Raw genomic sequence first — 18102 nt, 5'->3', positions numbered from 1 at the left:
GCATGGCAGAAGGGGTTTGAAACGGGCAGCAGCCAGAGGGAAGATCAGTACCTGGGCAGTTACCTTTGATAGCATGGCCATGATCTTGTGAAGGAAAGTGGAGTGGCTGGAGCTGTGTGTTTGTTCTAACCAAAACAGCGGATGTGGAAGACTTGTGAAACTTCTGTGTAGTTTAAAAAAAAAAAAAAGAAAGAAAAAAGAAAAAGAATTAGTGCTTCTTGCACTGAGGTTTGTACATAAATGTATTTACCTATGGGGCTGGAGTTGCCTCTGTTTTCTGCTGCTTTATGCAACACCATTTCCAAATCTGTGTAGCTTGTGTATCCTTACTGCCAGGTTCTGTGGGTTGGTAACGAAACATGTCAGTGACACTACTATTAGCAGTGTTGAAGCCATGATGAACCCATGATATAAAGCAAAACATGCATGCTCAAAAGCTTATCTTTTTTCCACACTGTATCTGTTGGTCAAATAAGAGGTACTCCTTTCCCCTGTGAATGTAGCCTTCTGGTAGGGCAGTCTAATGGTCTCAAGTATATTTCACTGGGCTGAGGTAAAAATAAAAACACTTTTTTTAATTCATAGCTGTTAAATTACAATTGACTGCTTGATGTATAATTAATTTTAGTGAATCAATATTAATTGAAACAATTAGTAATGCAAATGATTCAAAAATATTAATTACTTTTTATTTTTTGAAACATTTTTAACAATGTAATCATTTTCTGATGCACCATGGAAATATCTGAATGACAATCACAAATAAGGAACAGAAATTCAAATAAAAAGGTGGGGGAAATGCAGAACCAATTACAGACATTAATTTGCTTACTTTGTGTGAATGTGCATGTGTACATAAACACGTATTATACATACCCTAAATATACATGCATTAACTTTGCTGTGGGTAATTCAGTATCCTCAGTGGTTTTTTTTGTATGTGTGTTGATTTCTTATTTTGATGCATAAGATTTCTATAAATATTTAATTTTAAATTTACCACCTATATAACTTAAGTTGGATTACATAGTGTCAGATAGAGCACAGAAATTCAGTTGATTTATTTCCACTTGTATAGTTAGCAGTTTTGTTCTCCTTGCAGCAAGGGTAAGAATTCTGTTCCATGCTTATTTTTCATATGCAGTGCTCTGCTTTCAGCATTGTGCTCACATACCTCATAAGCTGCTTAGTTAGCTACGGCAGCTGAGTACAGCACTGCCTTTCTTCAGGAGCATCAACATTCTAACTACAGACTCGTTTCTGCTGGTGGGTCACCACCATTGCTAATTGTGTAGTGATTGTCTCCAGGTAGCAGATCTGTACTGTTATTATCAGTCTGTTGTACTGTGTGTGCTTGCAGCTGTTTCATGCATGCGTTGTCTGTATGGAGACAAAATGGAAGTAAGTTCACTTCTAATAATTCCAGGTAAGCTTCAAAAGGTTTGATGTATTTTGCTTCTGCTAAACATATGTAGATCTTACTTTCTGATCATAAGCAGTACATTCAGTGTACAACTAACAACTGGTGCTCTGTATTATGTTTTCCGTTTTTTTATATCCACCCGTGATCTACTTACACACTTGCTGGAGTTCAGAGAAATCTTTGCATTGATTTCAAAATGAGTAGAATTATATCCTTGAGTACAAAATCTTTGTCAGGGTCTGAATCATCTTGTGTTCTTCTGTGAAGTGTTATGTTTCTGTAAAAGGTATGAACTGCACAGAATGCCTAATCCCTGTCTTCTCTAAATGCCCTCCGTTTAGTGTGACTGATTTATGTGCTGTTTTTGCCAGACCAGTGAATCGCCCCCACCTCACCCTGACCCTCTACACAAATAGTGTTGATGAATACCATCATGTTGCCTGTTCTTCTGTGTGAGGATAAGGTGTTTTTCATCCTAATGCAGCATAACTGGGTGAGAAACTGTGATGAAATTACAACTAGTACAAAAGGTACAGAAGGTCTGTCTCCTTAGCAACCTGGGCTACTGTGTGCACGTAAACAGTCTATGCTGAAGTGAAAGACTCGGTGCTTGTTCCTATGACATTCACTGCCAAATCTCAAGATTAACTACATTTTCCCAAAACACGAGGGGATGTAAACTGACCCTTCTTTTTGACTTTTACCACTGCTAGGGGTATTTTGCTGGATAAAAAACAGGTACAGATGTGATGATGTCTTTGCATAAGGTTGAGAAGGAAGTAGTAAGTTCTTCAGTTTCAAATAATTTCTTCTGGGCTCTCTGCCTTCAGGTCCCACTGCACAGATCAGGAATCAGTAGACCTTTAGAAGCTGAGAGGCAGTTTTAGCTCCAGAATTCTGACTGAAAAGAGCAGATATTCCCAAAAATAAGTATCTCTGAGTTCTCTGTAGAGACAGGAACATAAAAAAGAATCCCATTGATTCATCTTTTATTATCTGGCTTCCAGAGTTTTTTGCTCTGCAGGGAGTTCCAGTGGTTTTCAAGGGAAGACAGAACTGGGGCACTCCCAAGGACTTAGCCTGTAAACTATGACTGAGAGAGAGACATATTTTTTTTTTTTAATTTTGAGGCAGAATTGTCTGCTAGCCAAAATATAAAGCAAACTGTCTATATATACCGATCACCAATGTCAGATGTCAGACTCTTGCTTTGAAAATCAAAATTAGTGCTATTTACTGGTGCTTCTATTAGTGGTGCATAAGATGGTAAGATTCTAAAATAAGTTCCACTGAAATTTAAAGCTTGTTTCAAACCCAAGTGGTCACTACAGTCATGTACATGCCTCATACTCAGTGTCAGGAAAGCAGCTCATTTTGTGCATTTTCTCTGAAGCTGATCTCACTACAGTCAAACTATGTAAAATATACTTGGTAATAAGGTCCATTGGTGAATTTTTGGAAACAAAAAGAATGCAGGTTAAGGGGAATATTTTTCTAAAATAATCACTTCAGGCTGTGATGTTGGAATGAAGGACAAGCTGACAGTGTTTAATTCCCCTGGGTAAGAGTGCCAGTATTTTAACTCCATGTACTGTATTTACTGAATCTGTAGCTGTTAGTTAGAACACAAGGCATCTAGAGATGCTTTATTCATTCCTTTCTCTTTGATTGGTAGGTAATACATTGTAAAGCTGAGAGAAGCTCAACGGCTTTTTTTTAACCAACAGTGCTGGTATACCATCCCTTCACCAGCAACTTTTGCCATTGGCCTGTAGTTAGAAGCTATTTAGATCATAGAATCACCAGGGTTGGAAAAGACCCTCAAGATCACCCAATCCAACCATCAGACCCATCACCAGTAGTTGTGATTAAACCATGCCCCTCAATACAACATCCAAATGTTCCTTGAAGACCTCCAGGGTCGGTGACTCCACCACCTCCCATTCCAGTGCCTGAACGCTCTCTTGGAGAATTAGTATTTCCTAGCATCCAGCCTGAATCTCCCCTGGTGCAGTTTGAAGCCATTCCCTCTCGTCCTATCACTAGTTACACGAGAGAAGAGGCTGACCCCCAGCTCACCACAACCTCCCTTCAGGTAGTTACAGAGAGCAATAAGGTCTCCCCCGAGCCTCCTCTTCTCCAGACTGAACAATCCCAGCTCCTTCAGCTGCTCCTCATAAGGCCTGTGCTCCAGACCCCTCACCAGCTTTGTTGCCTTTCCTTGAACATGCTCTAGGGCCTCAATGTCTTTCTTGCAGCGAGGGGCCCAAAGCTGGACACAGTACTCGAGATGTGCTTATAGAGTAATAAGTGGTGGTGTCTTTGAATGTGGGAAACCTCAGCTGTAGTTTTGGTTTTGCTGCTGATGTAGTGTGACCTTGAGCAGGTGCTTCTTCCCTTGAAAATATATTCCTCTGCTTCATAAAGTTGGAGAACAAATAGCCAAATATTTGCAAAGGACTCAGCACAGTGAGAACCTGGCAACTTTTGCAATAGTTGCTGTTAGGAGATGGGCTTTAGGCAGCCTTTCAACCAAGCAGATAAATGTTTTTCTCATATAAAGAAGGAAGGAGACCACAGTGCATTGCATTAGTCAACTACAGATAAGCTGCTTCCAGCTTGCTCTGAGTCATGGTCTTGGAAGCTGACTTGCATGGTTGTTTGTTTGTTTTTAATTGAAAAAGTGTCCATGAGTACACAGATGTTTTTCCTTATGTTTGCTTTTTTATATAGTTTCCAAAACAAGTGCCCTTTCAACCTCTGAGGAAAACTGCACTGGGGAAATTCCAGTTGATGCCAACTATGGCCTTAAAACAAATCATCTGGCAATGGTTCTTCATACTGACTTACATGCCTTTACAAGAAATTTCATTTCTTTTCTTCTCTTTGATTCAGTATAATGAAATGAAATTATCCTATAGGCTTCTGAAATAAGAGTGATGATTTAAAGCTATATGAGTTGCATAGAATCTGTCTACTGCATCTTTTTCAAGAGATGAGGAATATCTGGAATGAGACCAAGGTTATAATGAATTCTTAAAGAACTAAGAAATATGTTAGATTTTTCACTTAAGATGTTCTGTTTAAAAAAAAAAGGGGGGGGGGGGGAATTAACTAGTGATCAACTGCCTTCTTAGATCATATACATTTCTGCAGTATTTTGGATAGTACGTGTAACACCTCTATTTTCTGATAATGTAAGTGATGTCGTGAATTCCAGAGTAAGAGATGGACAGATCATATGGGCCTGTTGAATAGAACAAGGAACATGCCTGTGAGGTGAGATTCTGGAGGAAAAATAAAATGTACTTGAGAGGTTGAATTGAAGTCAGGAACTTGTGCAGGAAAGATTTCCTTACATCAGGCTGTGAGTGACTGCCTGCCAGCAGCTATCTGGGATGCTGACTTGCAGGTTGGTATGTCTGCAAAACAGTGCCCTAGACTGAAGCCTTAACACAAAGCTTGGAAGTAAAACTGGAAGTATTATTTGGAAGTAATAAATAAATAATCTCATGTAGGAACAGCAACCCTGGGAAATGCTATCAGAAGTTTCTGGTTAAGTACAAATTAGTAACAGTAATTAGAACTGGGAGAAAAATCACAGAATTAGATATTAGCAGTATGCAGGGATCTGCAGTTGGTGTAACTGTAAGAGATTTAAGAATACAAACTTGAGCCAGAATAAAAAGCCAATGAACTGACATCTTTGCTGTTGCAAAGACAAATCTAAATTTAAACAGTAGTTTGAATTTCATGTTCAAATGAATATCGTGTTTCCAGCTTGTATCTAATGGTTAGCTTTTGATTGGAATGCAAACAATGAATGAATCCAACAATGATTGCAATGCAAACTGGAAGTGTATGTCAAGTTTATGATTCAAAATTCTGCTGATGTTCAAGGGAAGATTTCTGTTAACTTCAAATTGTCTTAGGGTACATAGTATGTTAATTAAGATTTTTTAAAAAAATTATTACTTGAACCTAGTAGAGATAAACTAAAATAAATAAATACATGTTTATTTTAAAAGGCAGAAATGAATGTGGGAATATTCTTATCTAAAAAGTATCTGCGCAAATCAGTCTTTCCTTATGAATAGTCGTCGAAGTTGATAAGAGCAACATCAATGGGATTCCTTTGCAATGCTTGTTGTAGGAAGTGTGTTCAAGAGCAGAATTTAATAAAGCGATGTTCCTTGTATAGACATATGAAGCATTCCATGGAGGTTCATTTAAAAAAAAAAACACCAACAAAACATTGTTTTTAAAGGAAAAACAACAACAACAACAAAGAAAAGTTCTAATTTACTGTTAAATTTTGTGGGATATTTATCAACTGAGTTATGAATTATATACCCAAAGATATGAATTTGAAAGCTAATTAGGATTTTAGGTATGACTCAAAAAAAAAAAAAAAAACTTTTGTCACACTAGGATGGTCTGAATTGTGCATTATGTTAATGCATTGTTTTGTTTTCTGATAGGTCATTGCTTGTGAACAGCAATATGACTACTCATATGATGCTCGATGTGACGTATGGTCTTTGGGAATAACAGCTATTGAACTCGGGGATGGAGACCCTCCTTTATTTGACATGCATCCGGTGAAAACTCTTTTTAAAATTCCAAGGTATGACGCTAGATGGCTCTCTTCACTCGCTAGTTTGTTCCGAAGCGCTAATCAAATGTGAAAGTACTAGGTAATCTTTTTTTTTTTTTATTCAAATCCTAAGAATTTATTATAGCAGAACACGTCAAAAAGGTGCAGTGTTGTCTTTCTTTTAAACTTGCCGTCTTAAAATAATCTCCTTGAAATGATACACAACTACGTGGTTATTTTATTCTCATCTTTGAATGTAAAATCATATATTTCAATGGAGGTACCTAAATATTATATTTTTCTTAGCTACTATTTATAAAAACCCTTTGTTTCAAAAAAGGAAGAAGCCAATGTTTGAAATTGTTAAATAACATTTTTCAATGTTATTCCCGTAGAGTGTTAGGCTGCTTTTACTGTGGAAGAAAAATACACAATTTTGACAGTGCTATGAAACAGTTTCAGCAAACGGTAGTTGTCATTTAGTTTTTCGTTTACTCGAGGGTGTTAAGATATGTCAATCCAGAACTTCACACATGGAAATGAAAAGGAAATAGAAATTACTTCCACTTAACTGTGGAATTAACTGTATTACTTCATGCTATTTCTGGTTTTGTTTTGTTTTCATTTCATTGATGCTTCCTGAATATGATAAGGTGAGACTGACAGTGTAAAACAGGGTTTAACAGCAGAACAGTTGTAATAATAGGAGAAATATATCCAGAACTTGTATGGCGTTGATTACGGAACAGCGTATTTTTGTCTTTTCAACATTTGGTTCATAGAAAAGGAATCGCCACTCGCTGATAACAGTTTAAAACCTCCAGCTCTACAAGAGTTTGACCTTTTCTTATCTGCTCAGTTATCATAGGCTTTTACAATTTCTTCTGATTGCAATTTGCATTTCTGATTAAGTCTATTTATATGCAGATGCAGTTGTGCTAGGTTCTGCATCATATAGTTATCTCCTTCTCCCCAGCCCAGACGTGAACTGCCACCCCTCTTTGCAAAATTATTCATACTGAAGCAGCAGTTCATCTTGTTGCCTTTGCACAAGTGTAAAACAGATCCTGGCAATTAGGGAAGCGAGAGAGGCTTCAGCATACTGAAGCAATATCTATTAATTTTATCAGTGCTCAAAACAGTTGAAGAGGACAGAAGTCATGTCAACGGTATACAGTAACAGCAAGCAATAGGATGATACAAAGAATAAGTCATGTGGAGGCTTTGATTTCTGTGTATAGTTTCTCTCTTTTCATATTTGCTGTTGCATCTCTGTATGACTTAGCAAAACCAAGATAAAATGTCTGTTTTGATGAAATAAATAATGGGTACGTTTGCTAAATAGAATTGTAGTGGTCTTTTATAATTATTTTTGTGACAAGGGTGTTTCACGTGCTCTGTGTTTTATGACCTATTGCTACACTTTACTACTGATAACTGTGTATTTATATTAGTTAAGATAAGACTGTAGTTACAAAGTGCTGCATGGCACAAGGTCCTAGAGTATGGGAAATAGAGCTTCTTTCCTGGTAGTTGTTTGAATAAATACAACCAAAATATACATTCCTCTCTCATTGTGATCTGACAGTTTAGAAGTAATCTATTACATTGCAGCTAAACTGTCAAAATTGTTCAATCCCAAGTCCTCTAAGCTTGAGGATCTGGCATCTTTTCATTTTCTGCTTTCATAATGTCTGTGTCTGAAGCTGTATATGCAGTTGTTATGCTATTGATCATTTCAGTCAGTATGCCAGAATAGGTTTCTCATCTCTGAATCTATTCAATACAAACTCCTATCTGCTATAACATACAGCAGCAAGGAAGCCTACAGTTTAGCTCCATTTTATTTGAAGAATTCCTTCCTCTTATTTTGGTGTGCTACTCTCTAGCTCTATCTGATAAACACTGGCAGCCTTAAAGTAGGAAGGGGTCATCTGATTCCTATTTCCTCTCTCCACATGACTTAGTGTCATTGTAAGATCTGAACAAAAGAGAAGGAACCTAGCTGGGTTTTTTTGTTTGTTTGCTTTTTGTTTATTTTGCCAACTATAAATCCTTGCCTCTCAACCTCTTTCCCAAGACCTTTTCTGTATCATAATTTTGATCCAAACTGCTCATCCCTAGTTTTTGGCTCAGTGACACTGCAGTTAGACTCTGGACTCAGTGAGTTTCTTAAGTGAGACAAACAGTTGTTGAACCTTCAGAAGCATTTGTGCTATGCCCAGGATATCTTGTGTCTTAAAATTGCTCTGCTGATCCCTGCAATCAAACAGCTTAGATTATGGTGGGCTAAGTGAGTGGCAGAACATTCAGACAACCTGAATAGGTTTCATCTGAGTGGTAGTAACCAGTAGTCCCTGCGTCCTCGTGCTGTGGAGGGTGCCTGTCAGAACTCGCCCTACTCTGTTCCAGCAAAGGTTTAAATCAAACCTTAAGTCTGCGTATGTACTGAGATGGGGGAAGGGCTGGCTCATCTGATTACCAAAAGTTCATGAGTGCTGATAACACTTCTCTCAAGTGAAGTTTGGAGCTTACTGCACCTCTTGGGTACAGTGAGAATGGAGAACTGGTTCAGCTTGGCTTTGCTTTTACACAGAGTGCGACCACTAGCAGGAGCCTATCAGTTTGTGAAGTTATGTTGCAACTGTAATTTGCCATTCAAGCCGTGCTGATGTTGGAGTTCAATGGTGCTGAATATTAAGGTGCGCAGTTTGAATTCTGGGATTATGGGTGTAGTTTCAAGACCTGGGTCAGGAAGTGATATAACCTTATACAACTCCAGCCTTATATACACATACTCTAGTTTCTGACAGAGACATATACAATTTAATTAGTTCATAACTGCTCCTCTTTCAGCTGCAGTTTCTTGTGGTTTGATGTGAAATTGGCAAATCAGGTTTCAGCTGTTTTTCAATGTACTAATGTACTAAATACTCTAAAACAAAATGACAACACAGCATGTTGCACAGTTATTCTGTGACTGTGGTACCCTACAGTCAAGTTCCAATTTATCTGGAAGCATAAAAATCTACTGAGAAGAATGAGCAATAAATGTCATGTGTTATTGACCTACTGTATATATCTGATTTCTGAATGTATTCTCCCACTCTTTTTTTTTTTTTAATGATTGGACTGATTTGACTTTACTTTGGAAAAGAGGTGACATTGCCATTCACAGTAAATGACGCTTGGACATTACTCAAGCAGAGTTATCTGAAATTGTTTCTATTTTCCCTTATATTCTTAATTACGGTAGATCCACATGTTTCTATTTATATTAACTTCTGCATGCTAAACTGGTCTAATTTTTATGCTGATGATTTCTTTGCATCTGCAGGAAAATTTGCAATTGTTTACAACTTTTATTACCAAAGAGTTAATAATCTTTAAAATGTTAGTAATGGTGAAGTTGCCAAAACTAGATACAGAAATCTCTACGCATGTTTCCACAGAATTGTCCCATCCCCAAATAGGGAGCCACAGTAGCTAAGTTTGTCAGTTGGAGTTGTTTGATTTTTCTGGAGACAGCCAGTAGTTGTGCCAGTAGTCTTGGCGCTGAGTGTCAACTTCTGGAATTATGGAGTTATACCTTTATTTAAATGAATTACACTGGAGTCTGCAAGTCTTTGACTTTATAGGACTTGAACCAACCAGTGAATTAATGATTTTGTACTCTATCTTAGCAGTCGTATGCCACCAAGATCTTTGGAGACACCTTCTCAGTTCATGTTAGCAGATAACCATAAAAGCCTAGTTCTGTATTTTGTTGAGCTACTTTGAGCAAGGAAATTGGAGAAGATAACAGTAGTCAAGCATCATACTCTTTTTGTACTCTCAAAATAAGACTAAAATAATGTATTAAATTCTCGTGGTCCTAGTTACAAAGCCTAAAAGTTCTTCCACTTGGTAGCAAACTACACTTCTCTTTTCTGTGCAGCTGTTAGACCCATAGAAGCAAAGGTCTGAGTGATACTGCTTTAGAAAATGAAATACTGAGTAAAGCATAGCTAAAATTTTAATCCTCAAGAAACTCTGTTCAGGTATTAAATCTTTATTCCAAGACTTAAGGTATCTGTTTAACTTATCATCTCCAGCTAACACAGGTCTGTGTCTCAGTTCTGTAACTTGAGCTATGGATGGACAAAGACCCATGGAATGATGAGGTCTGCAAAGGAGCATGTCTGTGGATATTTCATAGAGCATTGCTGGGAGAAAGGCTGCAGAGAGAGATGATGCTTTATGTCCTTCAATTTCTAGTGTATTTTAAACTGGAACTACTAACTGTGTGCAGTTTGAAGTGGGTAACAAAAGTGCAGTGATGACCTGACAATATTGATCTTTGTGCTAAATGAGAGACACACATACACTGTTTCTCATGTCTAGAACTGTCTTGCAACTCCTGGAAATCTATTTGAGCAGAACAATTAAAAAGTTTCTTTTCACTGAGTCCGCCATAAGAAAATATAGAGATTTCGTTTATCCAAAAAGAAAAAATAGAGTTGCACTTCATAGGGCAGGTTAACGCTGTGAGTTTACTATCTCAATTCAGGCATGAAACACAGGTTTCTCCTCTGTGCTTCATTTCCCCCAAAATCTAACCATTACTTCGTTGTAGGAGATGATGAATGATGAGCATTTCTGAAAATACTGCATTTTTTTTTAGATGTGCAGTTTTAACTTCATACCTTTGACACTATGGCTTGAGTTGTTGGCTGGATGCTTAAGCATTTTCCTGTTTCTTGTTCCTACAGAGAGTATGATGTCTGAAATAAATATCTGATAGCAAAAATGAAATGAAGAAAAAACATCAGTTAAATGTAAAGTGAGAAATATTATTAGACACTAGTCTTTTGGACCTAAATTTTGCTTGCATAAGGTGAATTTGAAAGAAAAAGGGATACCTGTTGACTAATGTAAATTTTAGAAATTTAGAATTTTAGAAACCTTTCTCATTCGTTCTATTATATGAATGTGCATTGTTTTAGAAACAGTTGTGATACCACATGCGTGAGTCTTATTCTTAAAACTGCTGATAAGAAAGGAAACATTATCTTATAGCAAATGTTAATGTTCTGTTTTGCAATGATACACACATTATCCCTCATCAAAATGAATTCTTGGATCTAAATCATAAATCTTCTGAAAAGGGACCTCCAGTGCCTACAGGTAGAGATAAATCATACTGAGAAGACACTGAACCATGAAACAATTCTGTTAACATGTCATCTGTCTAGAAATATATTCTCAAATCTCCAACAGAAGGGTCTAAATTATGAAGGGAATGTGGCCTAGCAAAGTTAGTAATTTGGGAATTGACACTTTTAGCCTATTCCATCTGTTGCCATTACTTAGGTGTGTCTGTTTTGGCAAAATATTACAGAGATCGTCAAATACCACTAGACCTCAGCTTTTTCAAGTAAAATAGACCCATAAATATTTCAAATCATGCTATATTGTGAGAATTATTACATCATACCAATACTATCTCATAAGGTAGAAGTAATTTGAAATTTTGAAAAGAAAATGAATATGAAAAGTGATGCGGCAGATCTATAACCAGATAACATTGTACTCTGGAAAGGGTACTTATACATACCAGTGCAAAATGAGGATTTTGGACCATGTTGCAAAGATCCTATATTTTAGGTAATATCAATGGATAATATCAAATAATACTTGTGTTAGGGTTGAATTGAGTAATGAGTGGCTGATAGTAGTGTTATCTTCATTATATCATCTGTGCCTATAAAGCAGAGAGAGTTGTTTGTGTTTAAGACTGTATCAAACGTATGGATAAACAGTCTTTCAAGTCTAGCAATAGGTCTAAAAAAGGAAGAGTGTGCGCTTAAAAGGCATCATAGCAGTATGAGCAGTATCCCCATTACCTTCTATCATTTCAATGTATTTGAAAAAGTTGTAAAATATAATAAACGTTTTCTGTATACCACATGAGATAGTGGACAATCAGCCCTAGAATTAAATTAGGTTGGTGCAATTTCTCTCCTCTCTTTCCTAAGCTATTTAGTTAACACATAAGCAGTAATGTAGTTGCATGTCATCTCACTGATTTTGTCTTTCTATTCCTATTCATGAATTGTATACACATAGAACTTGATTTTGCAGATGATTTTTTGTTGTTGTTGTTCAGATGCATTGTAGCTGTTGTGGTTTAATGTAGCAGGTGGCTAACCACTGTGCAGTCATTTGCTCACTCCTCTCCTTCCCAGTGGGATGGGAGGAGAGAATCAGAAGGAAAAAAATACTGAGTAGAATTTGTGGGTTGAGATAAACATATTTACTAAGATGGAGAAAAGGAAAAGGATAATAATTATGACTAATATATATGAATATATATAACAAGTGATGCACAAGCAGTTGCTCAGCATCTGCTGACAAATGCCCAGCTGGCTGATGCCAAGCAGCAGAAAAGAGAGATGAACTCCCATCTCCTTCAAAACTCTCCTTCCACATGATGTCCATACTGTGTGAAATATCCCTTCGGCCAATTTAAGTCAGCTGTCCTGATTCTGTCCCCTCCCAACCCTTCATTACTATTAGCTGAGAAACTGGAATGGCCTTAGCTCTGTACAACACTGCTTAGCAACAGCTATAATAAACATTGGTGTGTTACCAACATTGTTTTTCTCCTACAACCAAAACATAGTATCAAAGAAGACACTGAAGAAAACAATTCCCTCCCAGCTGAGACAGACAGTAGCCTAATTTCAGCGAGTAATTCTTACTCTGTGGCTTGTTGAATAGTTTGTTGTAAGCATTCACTATTTTAGATGTGGGAAAGGAATTTGTTGTAGTTGATAGTAGTTGATGGTTTGTGACTGGTAAACAGTCTCTCCTCCAACTGTATTTCTGGTGAATACAGGCAATTACAAGTAGAAGGGGGCTGTCTTATGTTTATATTCTTCAGTGCTCATTTAGAACAAGCTACTTCAGCAAACATTCCTGCTAGTATATTTGTTCCTAGAACATTCGTGGGAATTACAGAAGAACTAAATCATATCTAGCATTTCATTGAGAAATGCAAATGAACAATCATGAAAATAAACATGCCCAGCTCTCAGCTGTTTTCTGAGCAGACAAGAGCAAAATCACCTCTGGTATTCTGTTCTATTCTCAGTGCTGCACTCTAACCCTCTCAGAGCTGTAGGTAGAAGCTGAAATGCCTAGCAGATGTTTTTAGTGACTCCATATGCTGTTCATTTCATGCATTAAATGCACATAAACTGCTTTAGTCAACCAGTTTCTAAAGTAAATTACTACTTTTCAAAATCCATTGCATAAGTAATAGCAGACAGCTAAGATATAGTAAGTGCCATTTTGTTTTGCTCTAGTGGAAAATTTCATGCTGACAAGGTCAAGCCCTGCAGTCTGAGTGCAGTCAAGTGACGAAAGGCACATCCAGCACAAGGAGAGGTAGTAGATGGTCATCAGCTAACTGTTGTCTCCTTTAGGAGAAGTGAGAACATCCAGTGTGGCTTACTTAGATTTATGAGGTAGAACTAGTTACAAAACTTTGCTTTAATTGCATAAATAAAAAATACATTGTTATTCATCTGTTTTTAGTACTTCTCTCAATTCCTTGAAAATTTATAGGGATGTGCAGTAGGTAGCAGCGTTGCCTATGGTATTTCTGAGGTAGTAATACTGTGAAGGCAAGGCATTAATCCAACATACAATGATTACTGATTTTAAGGAGGTTCTTGCTGTGGTGCATGGTAAACCAGAGGTTGTAATAAAGAAGTCTAGGCTGGCTGAACTTTTTTTTTTTAGTCTAGAGAAGTACTTGTGCTCTGCATTTAAAATGAGTTTGAAGACAGTGAGAAAATCAGTCAGTTATGAATAGTTAACAGCCAGTTTTCCACTATTCAACCAAGAGAACAGCTTCCTTCCAGGTAGATAATCCACACATAACATTGCTTTGCAGTGAAACATTTACTGTTCAGATATATTAATCAATCATATAAAAATACTTTGTTATAGAAATAGATTCTTAGGCTAAAAATAATTTAGGACTCGTATTGCTCAGTAAAGAACAAGGTAGCTTCCCTTTCAACACATAAATCTGCATCATTACTAGAGGTTGCTGAGATGCTTCTGATGCCTTATTAGATAACGTTTAGATAGATTACCTGCAGCACTAAACAATTTACTGAGAACAGAAAATGGGCTTTCAATTCAGACTAGAAATGAAACATCACAATTATGCGAGATGCTCTGTAACCTTGGAAACAATTGAGAGCAGTGACATCAGCAACAATTATGTGCAATTTTTGTCTTTAGTTTATCACCAAGGTAACCAGAGCAGATTTCCTTGCTTGAAATTTTAAGAATGTCTTCGCTCAATATTAAGTGAGCATGCATGAAGCAGACTGTTTAGAGTCTGTCGAGTCTGTTAAAATTGCATTATGTTTCCCTTTCAAAATGGTCCATCAGGATTTAAATTGTGTAAACTCAAATCATCGCCCTCCCCCCCAACTCCTTTGAAACAGCTGCAGGCAAATGAAAGCTTCATTAGTGTGTTAAATTCTCTGAATACTAGAAAGAAGGATAACATTGAATTCCTGTTGCTGAGAACAAATATCAAGTATTGCAACTGTACATAGAGCGTACAAATTACCTTACATCATTTTGAGGGATAATATTCATCCACGTTTGAGGACAGATGATGTTCTGACATCAAACTTCCTCTAGGAACGTTTGCATTAAAACCTAGGTTCACAAGTGACTTGCAGTCATTGCTGCCTGTTGAACAGCCTTGCATGACTTTTGGTTTCGTGCTTACTTCAGAGAGTGTTTTTTTTTTTCCTGCACTGCACCTTGCAGAATAAAACGTTTGAATTAAAATGTTGTATAGGGGAAAAAGTTACTATACCATTTATAATTATGGTGAGATGGGGAAGAAGGGTTGGAGCCGTAATGATGACAACATTCAGGCAACATCTCATATTTGTGTCATTCAATTTTAGAGAGAAGCATTTTAATAGTAAGAATTGGTAATCTTAATCCGTCATTCATGGAGACCAAAGGACAAACTGCAAAGAGGTTGCCTTTCAGGTACTACTTTAATACTGGAACACAATCTCAGGTTAAATCCACATCAAATAGCAACTCAGGAGTATATGTATAGACTTCAGTTGTGTATTTTACCTGTGATATTTTTGTCAAATATTTCATAGAATCATACACTGGTTTGGGTTGGAAGGGACATTTAAGATCACCTACTTCCAACCCCCCTGCTATAGGCAGGGACACCTCTCTCCAGACCAGGTTGCTCAAAGCCCAAAGCAGCTTGGCTTGAATGCCTTCAGGGAGGGTGCATCCACAGCCACATTGGGCAACCTGTTCCAGTGTCTCACCACCCTCACAGTAAAGAATTTCTTCCTGATATCTGGTCTAACTCTACCCAGTTCTAGTTTAAAACTGTTTCCCCTTGCCACGTTGCTACATGCCCTTATAAAAAGTTCCTCCACAGCTTTCCTTCAGTTACTGGAAGGCTGCTGTGAGGTTTCCTCAGAGCCTTCTCTTCTCCAGGCTGAAGAACCCCAGCTCTCTCAGCCTGTCCTCACAGGGGAGGTTCTCCAGTTTTCTCATCACCTTTTGGCGCTCCTCTGGACCTGCTCCAACGATTCCATGTCCTTCTTGTGTTGGGGGCTCCAGAGCTGGACACAGTACTCCAGGTGGAGTCTCACGAGAGCACAGTAGAGTGGCAGAATCACCTCCCTCGACCTACTGGTCACAATTCTCTTGATGCAACCCAGCCTTCTGGGCTGCAAGCGCACGTTGCTGGCTCATATTGAATCTTTCATCCATCAACGCTCCCAAATACTTCTCCTCAGGTCTGCTCTCAAGCCATTCTCTACCTGATGAATATCTGAATTTCCTTTTTTTTTTTTTTTTTTAATAATACACGTTTATCCTTACTTTGCTGTGCACATAAAACATGCACTTGTTTTCTTGTGAGTTATTGTGTATTCAGCTTATGATTTTGAAAGGCCATCAGTATACAGGCAATATGCCATACTTGTGCTTTAGAGATACAAGCTAGAACTTACTGTTTCAAGGAAGATAATGCAATTCTGTTACTGTTTTGAGTGCAATCCTGAAGAAGTGAAACGACATTTCAAACCATTAGCCAATGGTTAATGTTAGAATTCGTTAGCTGATACTGCTTACAATGAATAAAAAAATTAAATTAGATTTTTGCTTGAAAAAAGATAATCTCACATACTTTGGTATTGCAGAGAGAATGAGACACCACACACATTTCACAGTACCAAAGCCTTTCATGGAAGATAATTGAAAAACAGATGCCTTCCTCAGGAATAGGATATTGATGTTCATATTTGTAAAGGAATTAATTCACTAATGATAGAAGGAGAAGAAAATGGGAGCCAAACTTTTTAGATGCTAGTAACAGTCTAACATGGTTGTTATTACCTTTAGGATTGTAACAAATGTGTAATTGTTATTTTATTTTTGTAATAGATATTTTCCAGAAACATGCAATAACAAATAATCTCACTATCTGCAGAAATATTTGGTGAAAATGTACTGTGCCCTGAAAGATATTGATTTGCTTGTTACAGTTTTCAGTTTGATTAATGTTAAAATTCCAAGGAGTATATTTAATCATTACTCGTGATTAGTACAGTAATAAGGCATTAGGCATATCTACACATTTACTATTAACAATTAATATCTTATATTTCTTTCCTATCACAGGTGCAATCATAAGTTAGAACTCATAAAAATTTTAAGAAAATATTTATTGAAGTAGACATCAGTTATAAATCTTGATAACTAGTATTCAGAGAGTTAATAGTGATTTCTGTGGATTTATTTTATGCTAATGAAAGGCCATTCTGATTATAGTTATGTTGCAGCTTCTCTCAAGAATACTTCCAGGAGCTGCAAGCTTTCAGCACTGTTGTGAGGCCAAGAATAACTCCAAGGCAAGACATCAAGTACTGCATTCTGTGCAGGGGGACCACATTTTACATACAAACAAACTGATATGTAGTTAGACTAAATGACTGTTGAATGCTAGGTTTACAAAGGTCACAGTAGTGTTGTGTTAAAAAAATATCAGGCAGGAAAGGGAGAAAAATGGAAAGAGGCTGGAAGTTGTAACTAGTGGCATAGTGAACTGGTTTGTTTGTCTGGTCCTGTGGTACCATCAGTATTTATACGGAGAAAATTGACTGACAGTGAATTCCCAGTATGAATACCCAACTGCAAAAGTCTCGGGCAACCTCATCTGATCTCATTGCTGCGTCTGCTTTAAGCAGGAGATTGGACTAGAGACCTCCCAACTCTACATTAGTCTGTGCTTTCCAACTGACATTAGTCTGTGCTGTGGTAGCAAAGATTCACTTCATCCATTCTGGTGTATAGGGGGAAATCTGAGAACAGGATAATTCATTTATTTGTCAGGCCTGAATGAGACCATTGTTGGACTAATTTTTCTGGTGTTGTTAATATCCCTTCAAAAATAACATTGAGGGCATGATGAAGAAAAAAATGGGAAAAAAAATGATGAAAAAAAAAGATTCTCTGAGAAGAAAGGAAAAGGAGTTGGTAAAACTGATCAAAACCAAGTGAATTTTTCAGGAAAGTTGTGATTATTCTTGCTGAGAATTCTTATATTTGTTATATTGAAAAATTTATATAGCTATACCAAAAAAATTCATCTAAGAGAAAGTAAAGGCAACTTGAACATAGCTCTTGTTTTCTCTAGGGTAGAGATATTTAAGGTTGTTACTTTAATGTACTTGGCAAATGAGCGATAAGATCCAATGACTGGAAGCTTTATTTAGAAAAATTTAAATGGAAAATATATCAGTTTATTTATGGTAGTATTTAGTAAGGGTGAATATTCTGATGAACAAGCTGACTTTCCTTTTCTTGTGATCATAAAACTGAGATGAAATATGTTTGTTCACAATATACTTTTCTTCAGTCAGACTGTTAGATTTGGTGCAAAAAATATTACATGTGCCACTTGATATGAAATAAGTCACCGATGGTGATATCGGTCTAGTTTGGCCTTGGAACTGGGAGTCTG

At 37.1% G+C, this 18102-nt stretch overlaps 1 protein-coding gene across 16 annotated transcripts in view; it reads left to right on the top strand.

The window, feature by feature from the left end:
* The window catches only part of MYO3B (myosin IIIB), a 211163-nt gene that overhangs the window by 41077 nt on the left and 151984 nt on the right, over positions 1-18102 (top strand). For 15 of the 16 annotated variants that reach the window (XR_005861643.2, XR_005861642.2, XR_005861644.2 and 12 more), the window contains one exon: positions 5905-6050. Coding sequence is in view for 10 of the 16 variants with exons in the window: in XM_040704167.2 (XP_040560101.1) it covers positions 5905-6050 (146 nt within the window). In the remaining 6 variants the exon portion in view is untranslated. Of the gene's footprint in view, positions 1-1205; positions 1427-5904; positions 6051-18102 lie in introns of those variants that run through there. The other variant, XM_040704173.2, reaches the window with a different exon arrangement.

This window comes from Gallus gallus, chromosome 7 (genome assembly GCF_016699485.2).
Source record: "Gallus gallus isolate bGalGal1 chromosome 7, bGalGal1.mat.broiler.GRCg7b, whole genome shotgun sequence".
Lineage (NCBI taxonomy): Eukaryota > Metazoa > Chordata > Aves > Galliformes > Phasianidae > Gallus > Gallus gallus.
Note: the sequence above shows the minus strand (reverse complement) of the source record. Positions and strands in the feature narration are given on the sequence as shown.